The sequence below is a fragment of the Hylobates moloch genome, unplaced genomic scaffold (assembly GCF_009828535.3).
Source record: "Hylobates moloch isolate HMO894 unplaced genomic scaffold, HMol_V3 SCAFFOLD_18, whole genome shotgun sequence".
Lineage (NCBI taxonomy): Eukaryota > Metazoa > Chordata > Mammalia > Primates > Hylobatidae > Hylobates > Hylobates moloch.
In genome coordinates, this window is record NW_026652293.1 from 39432053 (window position 1) to 39445791 (window position 13739).

The window sequence follows — 13739 nt, forward strand, 5'->3', positions numbered from 1 at the left end:
GCCTCCCAAGTAGCTGGGACTACAGGCGCCCACCACCACGCCTGGCTAATTTTTTTTGTATATTTAGTAGAGACGGTGTTTCACCAAGAATTACATGATTCTTTTGAAATCAATTTGTAATTTTCTTGAGAAGATCTCTACATTTTATCCCCAAATGAGTACACAGTCCATCATTTTTTGAATCATGTATCTTATTTCTACTATTTAGAAAAAGAAATTTTTTATGCTCTAAATTCTAAATAAACACCTGGGACTATTTCTACACCAATTTTAATGCAAATATTGAACTGATTTTATTACTGCAGTTAAAAAATTATTTATTTATTTATTTATTTATTTATTTATTTATTTATTTATTTTTAACAGAGATGAGGTCTCACTATGTTGTCCAGGCTGGTCTCAGACTCCTGGGCACAAGTGATCCTCCTGCCTCAGCTTCCCAAAGCGCTAGAATTACAGGTGTGAGCCACTGCACACAGCCTATTACTGTTAGTTTTTTTATTTCAACTTTTATTTCAGATACAGGGGGTACATGTGCAGATTGGTTACATGAAAATATTGCATGACGCTGAGGTTTGGCATATAGATCCCTGTCATCCAGGTAGTAAGCATAATACCAGATAGACAGTTGGTTTTTTTTGTTTGTTTGTTTGTTTGTTTTTAAATACCCCACCACTCTCTACTACTGCAACTTTAAACAATGTTTATAATCAAGAATGCTGTTACACTACTAGCACTCTGGACAAAATAATTCTTCCTTGTAAGGGACCATACCTTGACACCCCAACCAATCAATGACAGTAGAATCCCCCATCCACTTAGACCAGGGGCCACTTGGCAAGGTGCAGAAATGTTTTTGGTTGTTATAACTGTGGTGAGTGGGAGGGTACTAGCAGCATCTAGTGGGAAAAGGCCTGGGATGCTGTTAAACATCCTACAATACAAAGGACTGCCCCACAACAAAGAATTATTCTCTCAAGACAGCAACAGTACCAAGATGGAGAAAACACTCACATTCACGTTTAAAAGCTCCAGACTGAATTTGAAAAGCACCAGTTTAGAAGAGATTCAGATACAAAAAAAGGCAAGTCCCTAGGCCAGGCGCGGTGGCTCATGCCTGTAATCCCAGCACTCTGGGAGGCCGAGGCAGGTGGATCATCTGAGGTTGAGAGTTTGAGACCAGCCTGACCAACATGGAGAAACCCTGTCTCTACTAAAAATACAAAATTAGCCAGGTGTGGTGGCGCATGCCTGTAATATCAGCTACTCGGGAGGCTGAGGCAGGAGAATCACTTGAACTCAGGAGGCGGAGGTTGTGGTGAGCTGAGATCGTGCCATTGCACTCCAGCCTGGGCAACAAGAGCAACACTCCGTCTCAAAAAAAAAAAAAAAAAAAGGAAGTCCCTCATCATTATCTTTCTTTTTCAAAATTGCCTAGTATTTTATTTCTAAGTCAATTTTCAATCAAGTGCTTGTATTTTTTTTTAAAGCCTATTCCACCTAGCAAGCAGATGGATTTAAATTACCTTAAATTTACAGACGGATTTAGAAATAACTGAAATCTGTAATACACTTAGTTTTCCAATCAGGAAAATAGTATGGCACTCTATATTTTTCCCAAAATCTTTAATAAAGTTTCCTAATTTTCTATAAGAAAGAAACTATATTGTAGTCCCAGCTACTCAGGAGGCTGAGGCGGGAGGATTGCTTGAGCTCAGGAGGCCAAGGTTGCAGTGAGCCGAGATCATGCCACTGCACTCTAGCCTGGGCAACAGAACGAAACTGTCTCAAATGAAAAAAGAAAGAAACTATGGGGATTGTTATCCAGTGGTCGTTGAATTCTTAAATGGGCTTCAAGACTCCCACAAAGCTGAAAAAATGTTACATAAAAGGTTGTGTGTATATGTGTGTGTGCACTGATGCACATGGGTGACAGTGTTTCTGTGTATTTGCATACATTTTTCTGGGGAGTGGGTTTATAGCTTTCATTGCAGTGGCACTGAATAAATGACTCGAAGCTATGAGTCATTGCCATGACTTTTATGTTCCAAATTGCATTGTTCCTGGATATTTCCCATTTTTTGCAGTTATTGCTATTAGGAAATTTATATCGCATTTCCTAAGTAGATAATACTGATAAGAAGATTTAAAAAGATGTATCATTCGGCCAGGCGTGGGGTCTCACACTACCTGTAATCCCATCACTTTGAAAGGAGGCCGAGGTGGGCAGATCACTTGAGCTCAGGAGTTTGAGACCAGCCTGGTCAACATGGTGAAACCCCATCTCTACTAAAAATACAAAAATTAGCTGGGCGTCGTGGTGTGTGCCTGTAATCCCAGCTACTTGGGTGGCTGAGGCACGAGAATCGCTTGAACCCTGGAGGCGGAGGTTACAGTGAGCCGAGATCGCGCCACTATACTCCAGCCTGGGCGACAGAGCGAGACCCTGTCTCAAAAAAAAGAAGTACGATTCATATACAGCCTTAATTATTATAGCCAAAATACTTCGTAGGTTTTGAGTTTTTGAGACTGACAATTATATGACCATCTGTAAATAATAATTTAATTTGTTCTCTTCTTTTCTGGCTTTTTTTTTTTTTTTTTTTGTCTTGGAAGAGGAGAGGAGGTGAGCTTAATGCATCGCTAGATTCTTGAGGACAGTGGGGCTAGCAAGTATTCTGTTTTCTCCTAAACTTGAATATAGAATATTTTTTGCAAGAAGGGGAGAGGTTTGGGATAGGTTTCCTACTCCACTCCATGGGAACACATGAGAATTACTTTTTAAAAAATTAAAATATACATGTATATATATTTTATACATGAAATGAATTTTAAATAAATATGAAGTGGAGTGACTGCTAATGAGTAGGGATTTGGAGGGAAGTGTGATGAAAATGTCCTAAATGTTCTAAAATTAATAGTGGTGACAGTTGAACAATTCTGAATATACTGATAGCCACTGAATTATACATTTTAAGAAGGTGAATTATATGGCATGTGAATTATATCTCAATAAAGTTATTTTTTTTAAAGTTATCCCTTCTAAGCTTAAAAATGTTGTGACTCTGAGTAACAGAATTGATAATAAACCACATTTCACAAGGACTTAGCTAGTATCCTTAAAATAATTGAAATAAAACAATAAGAATTAAAGTAAAACATGAAGATGCAAGGAATTGGTAATCTAAGTTTTTATTTGCATCTGGCAGTACACAGGTTAATTTTTTTTTTTTTTCAGACAGGGTCTCACTCTGTTGCCCAGGCTGGAGTATAGTGGCACAATCATGGCTCACTGTAGCCTTGACCTCCCAGGTTCAACTGATCCTCCTGCCCCAGCCTCCTGAGTAGCTAGGATCACAGGCATGCACCAATACACCCAGTTAATTCTTTTATTTTTTGTAGACAGGGTCTTACTATGTTGGCCAGGCCAGTCTGGAACTCCTGGGTTCAAGCAACCCACTCGCCTTGGCCTCCCAAAGTTCTGGGATTAGAGGAATGAGCCACTATGCCCGGCCACACAGGTTAATTTTATAATTATGCTTCATAATCCAAATATACTCTTTATACCAAGCATTCTATTATGATATATGAAGACCAGGTCTTTTCTGGGAAAAACAAAAGGTAGAAAAACAAAATACCTAAGAGAGCCTGCTTTTCTGAAATTAAAGTATAAAGGAAGGGCTTTAGGATTCCTACAGTGTGGGGTTCCATTCATATCTCTGCTAGATCCTTAAAAGCCAGTGGCAGCAAACAAGTCAATTAGACTGAGTTTCTGGGACCTTATCTGCACAGACAGAGACATGTCTATAATGTGGTTCTCATTGTTTCTTTATGACTACTCTCTTACATGTTACAAAAAGTCATTCCAAAATCTTCTGCTCCCCATAGTTGAAAAATGTCGCTGAAAGAATGAATGCTTGCAGGTTAGAAAGACCTGGCTATTGTAAAAGCATTTAACCTCTGGGATCAAAGTGATCAAAGCAGGGCTTTCTGGGGATAGACGCTTCTCTCTCAGGAGACTGAAGCTTTTAGATAAGGTGGGAAATGGCATGTGGGGAAAGAGAAGTCAAGCTGTTCTGCACAGAAGGCTCCGAAACTAGGTGGATGGTGCGGTTCGGCAGAAAGAGTATCTCCAAAGCACCACGAGCAAACCTGCATTTTCATCACATCCCCACTGTTGACTATCCGAGGCACATACCCTCTACCATTAATTTGGCCAAATACTGGGTTTGTATAACGTCCCAGGCCAAAACAGAGAGGGTCATTAGCCTCATGGAACTTAGAGTGTTAAGTGGGGAAGACAGATATTAATCTAGTAAGTACATTAAAATGATATTTTGTTAACTGCTATAAAGGAAAAATGCAGGAATCTATACTGAACTAAGGAGTCAGGCAAGCTTTTCCAAAGGAGGTGACACTAAGCTGAAATCAACAGAAGGTATAATACCTTCTTCAAAGGCTCTTCTGTATATCCAGTGAGAATGCATTCAAAGAGTTGGGGAGAATGTATGGCACATAGCGGGTACTCAAGAGACTGTGATTATTACTGTGTAATTACTAAAACTGTGGTGATAAAAGTGTAAAGGGCTGGGCGTGGTGGCTCACACCTGTAATCCCAGCACTCTGGGAGGCCAAAGCAGGTGGATCACCTGAGGTCGGGAGTTCGAGACCAGCCTGGCCAACATGATGAAACCCCATCTCTACTAAAAATACAAAATTAGCCGGGTGTGGTGGCGCATGCCTGTAATCCCAGCTACTTGGGAGGCTGAGGCAGAAGAATCGCTTGAACCCGGGAGGCGGAGGTTGCGGTGAGCCGAGATCGTGCCACTGCACTCTAGCCTGGGCAACAAGAGCGAAACTCCATCTCAACAACAACAACAACAACAAAATACAAAAATTAGCTGGGCGCAGTGGCATGCGCCTATAATCCCAGCTACTCAGGAGGCTGAGGCAGGAGAATTGCTTGAACCCGGTAGGCAGAGGTTGCAGTGAGCCGAGATTGCACCACTGCACTCCAGCCTGGGCGACAGAGCAAGACTCCGTCTCAAAAAAAAAAAAAATGTAAAGGAACAACCACAAATGCGAAAGAGATCGGGAATGAAGATTCATGTATGTTTGTTGATCCATTGCCAGGAAAAGACATAACAAACAGAAGAGAAGTTTCATTCTAGGGTTGGGAGATGGGAGTGCTGGTAATGGCTTGAGCCAAAACTGAGACTAGAAGGTAAAAGGTCAGCCTTGGAGAAGACATAACATTTTATTTTGGTTAGAAAATTGAAAGTGATAGTGGAAAAAAGACATGGCATCTTCCCAAGAGCCTACTAAAAATGTGGGTCACAAGATCAAAGAAGGATTAAAGTTAGAAATAAAGACTTTCAAATCACCACATAACAGTCAACTGAGTGATCTCATTATGCTCTCAGTGATCTTGAATTCTTTTTTTCCTTTTTTTTTTTTTTTTTTGAGATGGAGTCTCACTCTGTCGCCTGGGTGGAGTGCAGTGGCACTATCTTGGCTCGCTGCAACCTCTGCCTCTCGAGTTCAAGCGATTCTTCTGCCTCAGCCTCCCAAGTAGCTGGGATTACAGGAGCCCGCCACTATGCCCAGCTAATTTTTTGTATTTTTAGTAGAGACGGGGTTTCACCATGTTGGCCAGGCTGGTCTTGCACTCCTGACCTTGTGATGCGCCTGCCTCAGCCTCCCAAAGTGCTGGGATTACAGGCGTGAGCCATCGTGCCCGGCCAATCTTGAGTTCTTGACAAAACAATTTAATTCCAGGTATGAAAGGCCATTTCCACAAAGTCAATCAAAAGTTCCTGCACCATCAATACATATCTTTGACAAATCCTGCAACCTTTGATAATGGTAGTTTTGCCAAGAGCTAGGCATTGATGCAGTGCATTGTTTCTTAATTTTTTCATAATTCTCAATTAATTTCATTAATTGAACCAGAGTTCAATTATAAGACTTCTTATGATAATTAGACACCAGAATGTAATAAAATACATGCAACTATGAAAGATAAGTGATCTAAAATATAAATGCCCATTACATACCACATTCTCTATATTGGTTGTTACATTTAAGTTTCATAATAATCTGAACAATAATTACTATGCTTATTTTTTTTTGGAGGGGGCGGACAGAGCCTCCCTCTGTTGCCCAGGCTGGAGTGCAGTGGCGCAATCTTGGCTCACTGCAACCTCTGCCTCCAGGTTCAAGCGATTCTTGTGCCTCAGCCTCCCCACTAGTTGGGACTACAGGCGTGCAACACCACACCCAGCTAATTTTTGTATTTTTAGTAGAGACGGGGTTTCACCATGTTGGCCAGCCTGGTCTCGAACTTCTGACCTCAAGTGATCTGCCCACCTCGGCCTCCCAAAGTGCTGGGATTACAGGGGTGAGCCCCTGCGTCCCGCATACTACAGTTATTTTATCAAGTGTCCTCTTTCTCTTCTTCCTCATCAATTTCTTGTTGTTAAATTCAATGGTTATTTTCATGTCTACAGCCTCCTCAACTTCTTAGCAGCATTCCACCCTTGACCATTGAAGGTCAGTGACAGCCTTCTTGAAACACCTTTCTCTCATAAACAGCATAATCCCCTAATCTCCTGGAAGTGTTCTTATGCTAGAGTGCTCCTTGCTGGCTCATGGAGCAGGTAGGTGCTGGGTTTGCTTCTTGTTGCTGTCTACACACTATTCCTGAGTAAACTTATGAGCTCCCATGACTTTAAAGACCATTTCGATCAGTGGTTTTGGTTTTCAGAGTGTAGTCTCTGGATCAGAAGTATAATACCAGCATCACCTGGAAACTAATTCTAAATGCAAATGATCAGGTCCAGGCTTAAGGAATCAGAAATGGCCAGGGCTGTGTGTGTGTGTTGCGGGGAGCGGGGGTGGGGGGCAGGCAGGGAATGACCACAACTATCAATTACTGTTCTAACAAGCTTTCTGGAACCTTCTGAGGCACACTGAAGTTTGAAAGCCATGGATTTAAATTAGTGTTTTTCATAATGCAGCTTGCGACTTGTTTGTTAGTCATAAAATATACTGAGTTGCAACCAACATTTAAAAACATGAAATAGAATAAAAAAGAATAAAATTCACACATTATAAAGGTAAGTAATATTTCATGAAACTTTTGTTTCAGTTATACATACATGTTCCTGTGTGTGTGTGTGTGCATCTATATTGGTTAAGTAAAGTGTATTTTACTGTGGGTCACATCTCAAAAAAGCCCTCATCTATATGATGACTATATGAGCCAGATCTTTGCAGTGTGGTTCCTTCTTCATTTAGATTTCATTTTTGAGACAGAGTCTCATGCTGTCATTCAGCCTGGAGTGCAGTGGCATGATTTTGGCTCACTGAAACTTCCACCTCACAGGCTCAAGCTATCCTCTCACCTCAGCCTTCCAAGTGGGTGGGACTATAGATGCTCACCACCACACCCAGTTAATTTTTTGTAATTTTTGTAGGGATGGGTTTTGCCATGTTGCCCAGGCTGGTCTTGAACTCCTGGACCCAAGTGATGCACCCGTCTTAGCCTCCCAAAGTGCTGGGATCACAGGCGTGAGCCACTGCACTCAGCCTATTTGGGCCTTTCTTAAGCATTCTTTGTCTCCTCCAATGCACTTATTCTCATGCTACCATGTTTTGTTTTTATTATTTTTGTTTTAAAATTTATTTTTAACATAATTTTTAAATTTTATTATTTTATTTTATTCATAATCCTTATCACTATTTAAACTATCTGATTGTTTATAATCTTTCTCCCCACTAGAATCTAAGCTAATGAGAGGAACAGCCATGTTCCCTGCTATATTCTCAACACCTAGAACAGTGTCTCCCAAATGCATAACATCCACTCAATAAACACTTCTTATCTGAATAAACTTTATAATTAAGCAACTAGCAAAGCCAGCTCTTAACATGCTTTAGACTAGTGTGTGATGGCTCATGCCTATAATCCCAGCACTTTGGGAAGGATAGTTTGAGCTCAGGAGTTTGAGACCAGACTGGGCAAAATAGCAAGATTCCATCTCTACAAAAAAATTAAAAAAATGAGGCTGGGCGTGGTGGCTCACGCCCATAATCCCAGCACTTTGGGAGGTTGAGGCAGGCGGATCACCTGAAGTTGGGAGTTTGAGACCAGCCTGACCAACATGGAGAAGAAACCTTGTCTCTACTAAAAATACAAAATTAGTGGTGGTGCATTCCTATAATCCTAGCTACTCTGGAGGCTGAGGCAGGAGAATCGCTTGAACCCGGGAGGCAGAGGATGCAGTCAGCTGAGATCGTGCCACTGCACGCCAGCCTGGGCAATAAGAACAAAACTCCATCTCAAAAAAAAAAAAAAAATTAGCCAGGCCTGGTGGCACACACTTGTGGTACCAGCTACTTGGGAAACTGAGGCTTCAGTGAGTCATGATTGCACTACTGTACTCCAATCTGGATGACAGAGCAAGGCCCCATCTCAAAAAACCCCCAAAAGCCATGTGTATCTCATCCCTGGATCTCTCTAATAAAATCAGAACTTCCCTGTAGGCCTAGGGCTTACGTTGCAGCCATCCGCTTCAGAATCATGGTCCTTGGGAAAGTTATGTAGCCATACTTTCATCACTGCAAAAACAAAGGCTTAGTCTTCGGACAAGAATCTGATAAAACGGCAACCCGAAATACTTTTAGTTTAGACAAATGAGCAGAGTGTTCATTTAATATGAGTCAAGGAACAAAGAAAAACCCATAGGATCTATTTCAAAAGGAAATACAGGAAGGCCAGAGGCTTCAGGTTCATGTGCATTTCAAATGTGAATTATCTAACAAATACCTCCACACAGTTCAAACTCTTCTGGAGGAGGTTAACAGTAAATTTAATGGGGTATAAAATGGGGACTGTACACTGGGAAGGAAAAAAATTAGGAAGCAAAATGAAGAGAAAAGTAATATACACAGCCAAAATAGGTTTGCTGGAGAATCTCTGAAATGTATAATATCTTAGCTCAAGAATGGCTCAGTATTAGAAGTCTTTTTCTGCATTTAAGGTAAATTAGTGTCCTTCCTGACCCCACTGCTGTCGTGTATATGTGGCTGTGCATATGAGCTTGTAACTTTGGGGAGGACACTGCTGAGTCTGCCTATTTTAGGCATAAAAGTGATATTTAAAAGAGAACCCCAAATCACTCTGTATCTACTTCTTTTTTTTTTTTTTTTTTTTTAAGAGACGGGGTTTCACCATGTTGGTCAGGCTAGTCTTGAACTCCTGACCTCAGGTAAGCCATCTGCCTCGGCCTTCCAAAGTGCTGGAATTACAGGCATGAGCCACTGTGCCCAGCTGTACCTATTTCTGCAATCATGAGTTTTAAGTAACAGCAAGTGTGGATGATCTTATAGGCTCTGGAGTAAGAGTACATGGGTTTGAATCCCATTTCTACTATTTGTTAGCTGTCTAACTTTGGACACATTCTTTAATTTCTCTGAGCTTTTATTTGTATAATTAGAACCTCACAAAGTTAGTATGTTGACTGAGTTAATAATACACATAAAAGCTTTAAAACAATGCCTGGCACATGGTAAACCAGAGCATCTACTAGGTATCACACTGCCTGCTAAGCTCTTCAAAAGCTTTTTCTCCTCTAATTGTCACAACAATACTATGAGGCAGGTTATAAGACATTCGCTCATTCCCACATAGATAAGCAAGTGTGAATCATGAAGAAGTTAAATAACTTGTCCAAAAACTCACAACTAGCAAGTAATAGAACTAGGATTAGAACATAATCTTCGGTGCACACCTCAACCAGGTTTCCTAATAACTGGGCAAATACTGGCCTTCTAGGGAACCAGAATGTATGGAGTAATCAATAACTCAGCTCCATTCTGTGGCAGCTGCCCTGATATCTATATCAGAACAAGGAAATATATTACACATGTGCACATACATATCAACTTTATATACCATGTGTAGCTCTCCAAAAAGAGGCTGAGAACTAAAGCCCCCAGTACACTTATCACACTTTGTTCCCATGCCTTTGCATTATCCCTTCCAGGGTGGTGGCTCAATCAAGACAAAAGGAACGATGTGTTATTCATTTCATAGCAGACTCACTTAACGCTGTTACTAAAAAGCAGATGGTATTCAACAAAGATTTATTGAAAGTATGAAGAAACTGACACGAGAAAGGGCTTCATAAAATTGCAAAGTACAATTCAAGTTTTTATAACATCAACTTAATTATTATAAAGTTACATTTATTTTATATTTATTTCTATTTATGTATTTGTTATTATATTAAGAAAAATATAAATAATAATTATTATAACCACAATAGGAGCTATAATACTTATCTAAGACACACTATGTGGCAGGCTAAAGGCTTTATTGCTTTATTTTAATCCTCATTACAACCCTATGAAGTAGGTATCATTATTGTACCCTTTTTATAGAAGAGGGCATATTTAAAGTCACACTTTAGGAACTGCTAGAGTTCCTTTAGGAACACTTTAGGAAAACTAGAGTAAGAATTTTGACCCAGTTTTGATATTGAATTATTTTTCTATATTGTAGAAGGGAAAACATTCTGTTAAGTAAACATATGTTTCACATACCATAAAATTCACCATTTACAATGTATAAGTCAGTGATTTTAGTATATTCACAAACTGTATAACCATCACCACTACCTAATCTTAGAACATTTCATCACCTCCAAAAGAAATTTGATATACATTAGCAATAGTATACACTACACACACATAAAAGAAATGCAAATTATTTTAAGTAAAGCCACAGTTAAATATATGTATGAATGGATATTTGATTCATCTAATGCAAAAGAATATCATGAAATGAATTTTAAAGGACAAAAGACAAGTTGGTGGGCCTTCCGTAATTCTGCATTAGCAACATTACTTTGAGTAAGGCAAGTAATCAACCACTGAAATCTACATCCAACCCAGATAATTATGGGTCAAATTCTAATTTCAAAGACAAGGGACATTTTTGTATTCACAACCAAACAATAAGATTAGAAGGGAATATAGGAAAAATAGCGTACAACATAGCTTCCTTCAATATTCCCTTTCTCAGTGTCCAAGGGAAAAGCTTAAGAAATGACGCCACAAAAGCTTCAAAGGTATAGATTTGATTTTTTAGCACACGTTCACGCAGATTTTTGAAGAACTCACAGCCATATATTTGATAATTTACAACAGTCGTTAAAACATAATTTAATAAGTTCTGCATCGACCCTAAATAGTGAAAAGGCACTCACGGTCGGTAAAGGCATCTTCTTCTTCATTTTCATCACTGTCATCAGTCACAGCTTTATAAGGAGGAGGAAGTTTCATTGGCGGTGGAGCAGTTCCTTGCCTCTGAAGATGCAAAATTTGAGAGAAGGGTTAAATGCTTTTTGTACAATGCTCTTCCTTCAATGGCAAAAAGCATAAAAAGATAGTCTGGAAATATTTAGACCGTACCCAACTTCATTCGTATCATGAGGATTGTAAAACAAACACAATGTATTATTTTATGCTTATGTTATAATATAAAAGTGACTCTGTGATATAAACACACTAATGCAGAAAAACAGGAATTTAAAAGCAAGCTTTTAAGACTGCTGACCTACCTAAAAGAATGCATTCCTTTCTCTAGTGAGAAAGTCAGTTATTTGTATCTTCTATACATTGTGGAAGCTTAATTTTGTTATTAATCAGAAAATTCAAATGAAAGACATATCTAAAATAAATGTAAAAGTAAAAACTATCCATTGTATTAATTCTACAATGATTTTAACTTTCTTCAATTGTAGAAGTTACAGATTTTATTCTTTAAAAGACACGTGACATACCAAGATTTTCTAATTGAAAATGTATTCATCTATAATTTATAGATGGTCAACACATTTTAACATTTTCAAAAAGAGATATCTTCATGATGAATAATTATATCTGCATAAATATTCATTCAATTCACATACCAAATCAATATTTGGTTCATACACACAATTAAAGTAGAACTAAACTCTATGATCAAATTACCTTCACAGAATGAAGACATTTTCTTGAACGCTGGGAAAAATAGAACATGCCAAACTCAACGATGAGACTCAAGCTGCTAAAAAGAATAGGAGCCGATATACCCAAGCACTCCACAAAAAACAAAATAACTGGATTATGCTACAGGATTTCAGTAAAGTATATTCAATTATGCTTTATATGACAAAACCACTAATGGCAGGATACACTTCAGTAAGTAGCCAATGAGTGGTCCATTACAGAAAGCAGGCTTGTAATAAATTCCTCCAAAATAGAAAACACTATTTGAGAGTCATAAAGGGAAGCACACATCCATATTTACTTAAGATAATGTTGAACCAAAGCAGAAACTATATACACTTGTAGAAAATCCAAAAATCTATAAAATGCAAGAGTGATGGCGGAAGATGCCAAATACAAAATGCCTCTTAGGCAATAGAATACAGAAATGTGATCACTTTGTCTCTTTAATTCTTTTAAGTTAAAAAAAACTTAAAACTGAGTGAAATGAAGGGTAAAGGCAAATGAACTCTTTTCAGTAAACCTTTTCCTCAAAACCAGGATATTCTATATCGAAGACAATACTCAGAACAAAGACAGCCAGGTTTTAAAATAATATTAAGAGATGAATTCTCTTTAATGGAATTTTTTATATCTAAGGCAAAACTGTACCACTGATTTATTTATTTAGCTTCTACTGCTATTCTTGAAAAAGAATATAGAATAAGCATGTCCTGGTCTCCTTATAGTCTGAATGTGGATTGCCAGATACTGCACGTGAGAGAAGGGTGTGTACAGGGCCAGGCTCTCCCCAGGTGTGGCAAAGGCAGCTGGAGCAAGGGATGTACAACTAGACCAGGTGATTATGACCTTCACAACGGTAGAGCACAAAACAGACTCTGGTATCCTCAACTCTGAGAAGAGTCCTGGGAACACAGTAGGCCTCCCTGAACTATTTGCTGAATGACTAAACAACTGGTTGTCACTCACGCTGTTTGGGTTCCCTGACACATTATTAACCTTAGAAAAATGTCAGAGATGCAAATAATTCTTGTTCAATGTCATTGCATATTAATTTTGTCTGGTAGAGATGCAAATGATTTTAGTCCTGTAGAAAAGATCACTTCAAAGGTTACAGTTTATTGCCCTGTAAGACATTAACCAGTTTTGTATCTAAATTGGAATCTTAAGCATTCTTTCTTTTAGCACTCTCTTCAATAGCACTTCACTCTCTTCAATTCTCTCTGAACCAGGCTTACCATCTTATTAGTTCCCTCATTAATGAGTTAAATAAATACCTGGCACCTGCACATTTTGCATAATTTTCAGTCATGTTTTTATTTTTTTCTTAAATTATACTTTGAACGGTTTTGGAGGTCCCACAGAGATGCTCAAGCAGACTCACCTACCAGAACCAATTAAATTGTGATGCCTCAGAGATGCAATTCATGAGCTGTTTAAGCCCATTTACATGATTTTTTGGCACCCACAGTTAATTCCAAGTGGCAACAAACTTTGCTTTTTTGACAGTTTCTCTGATTTTTATTTCCAGTTCTATGATTTTGTTTCTGATATGAGACCAAGTTTGGTTCTGATATGTACTCGTAATTCCTCACTGATAGTAGGAATAAATGAAGTTTGGTTTTATGGTTTGACCATTTAGAGTTATTTGTTGGGATAAGAATCTATAATATGCTGGTTCT

General features: G+C 38.7%; 1 protein-coding gene across 2 annotated transcripts in view; it reads right to left on the bottom strand.

Annotated features, from left to right (window-relative positions):
* Positions 1 to 13739, bottom strand: part of PATJ (PATJ crumbs cell polarity complex component) — a 416500-nt gene that overhangs the window by 217663 nt on the left and 185098 nt on the right. For both annotated transcript variants that reach the window (XM_058430929.1, XM_032137686.2), the window contains exon 27: positions 11274 to 11373. In XM_058430929.1, the coding sequence (XP_058286912.1) occupies positions 11274 to 11373 (100 nt within the window). The remainder of the gene's footprint in view (positions 1 to 11273; positions 11374 to 13739) is intronic.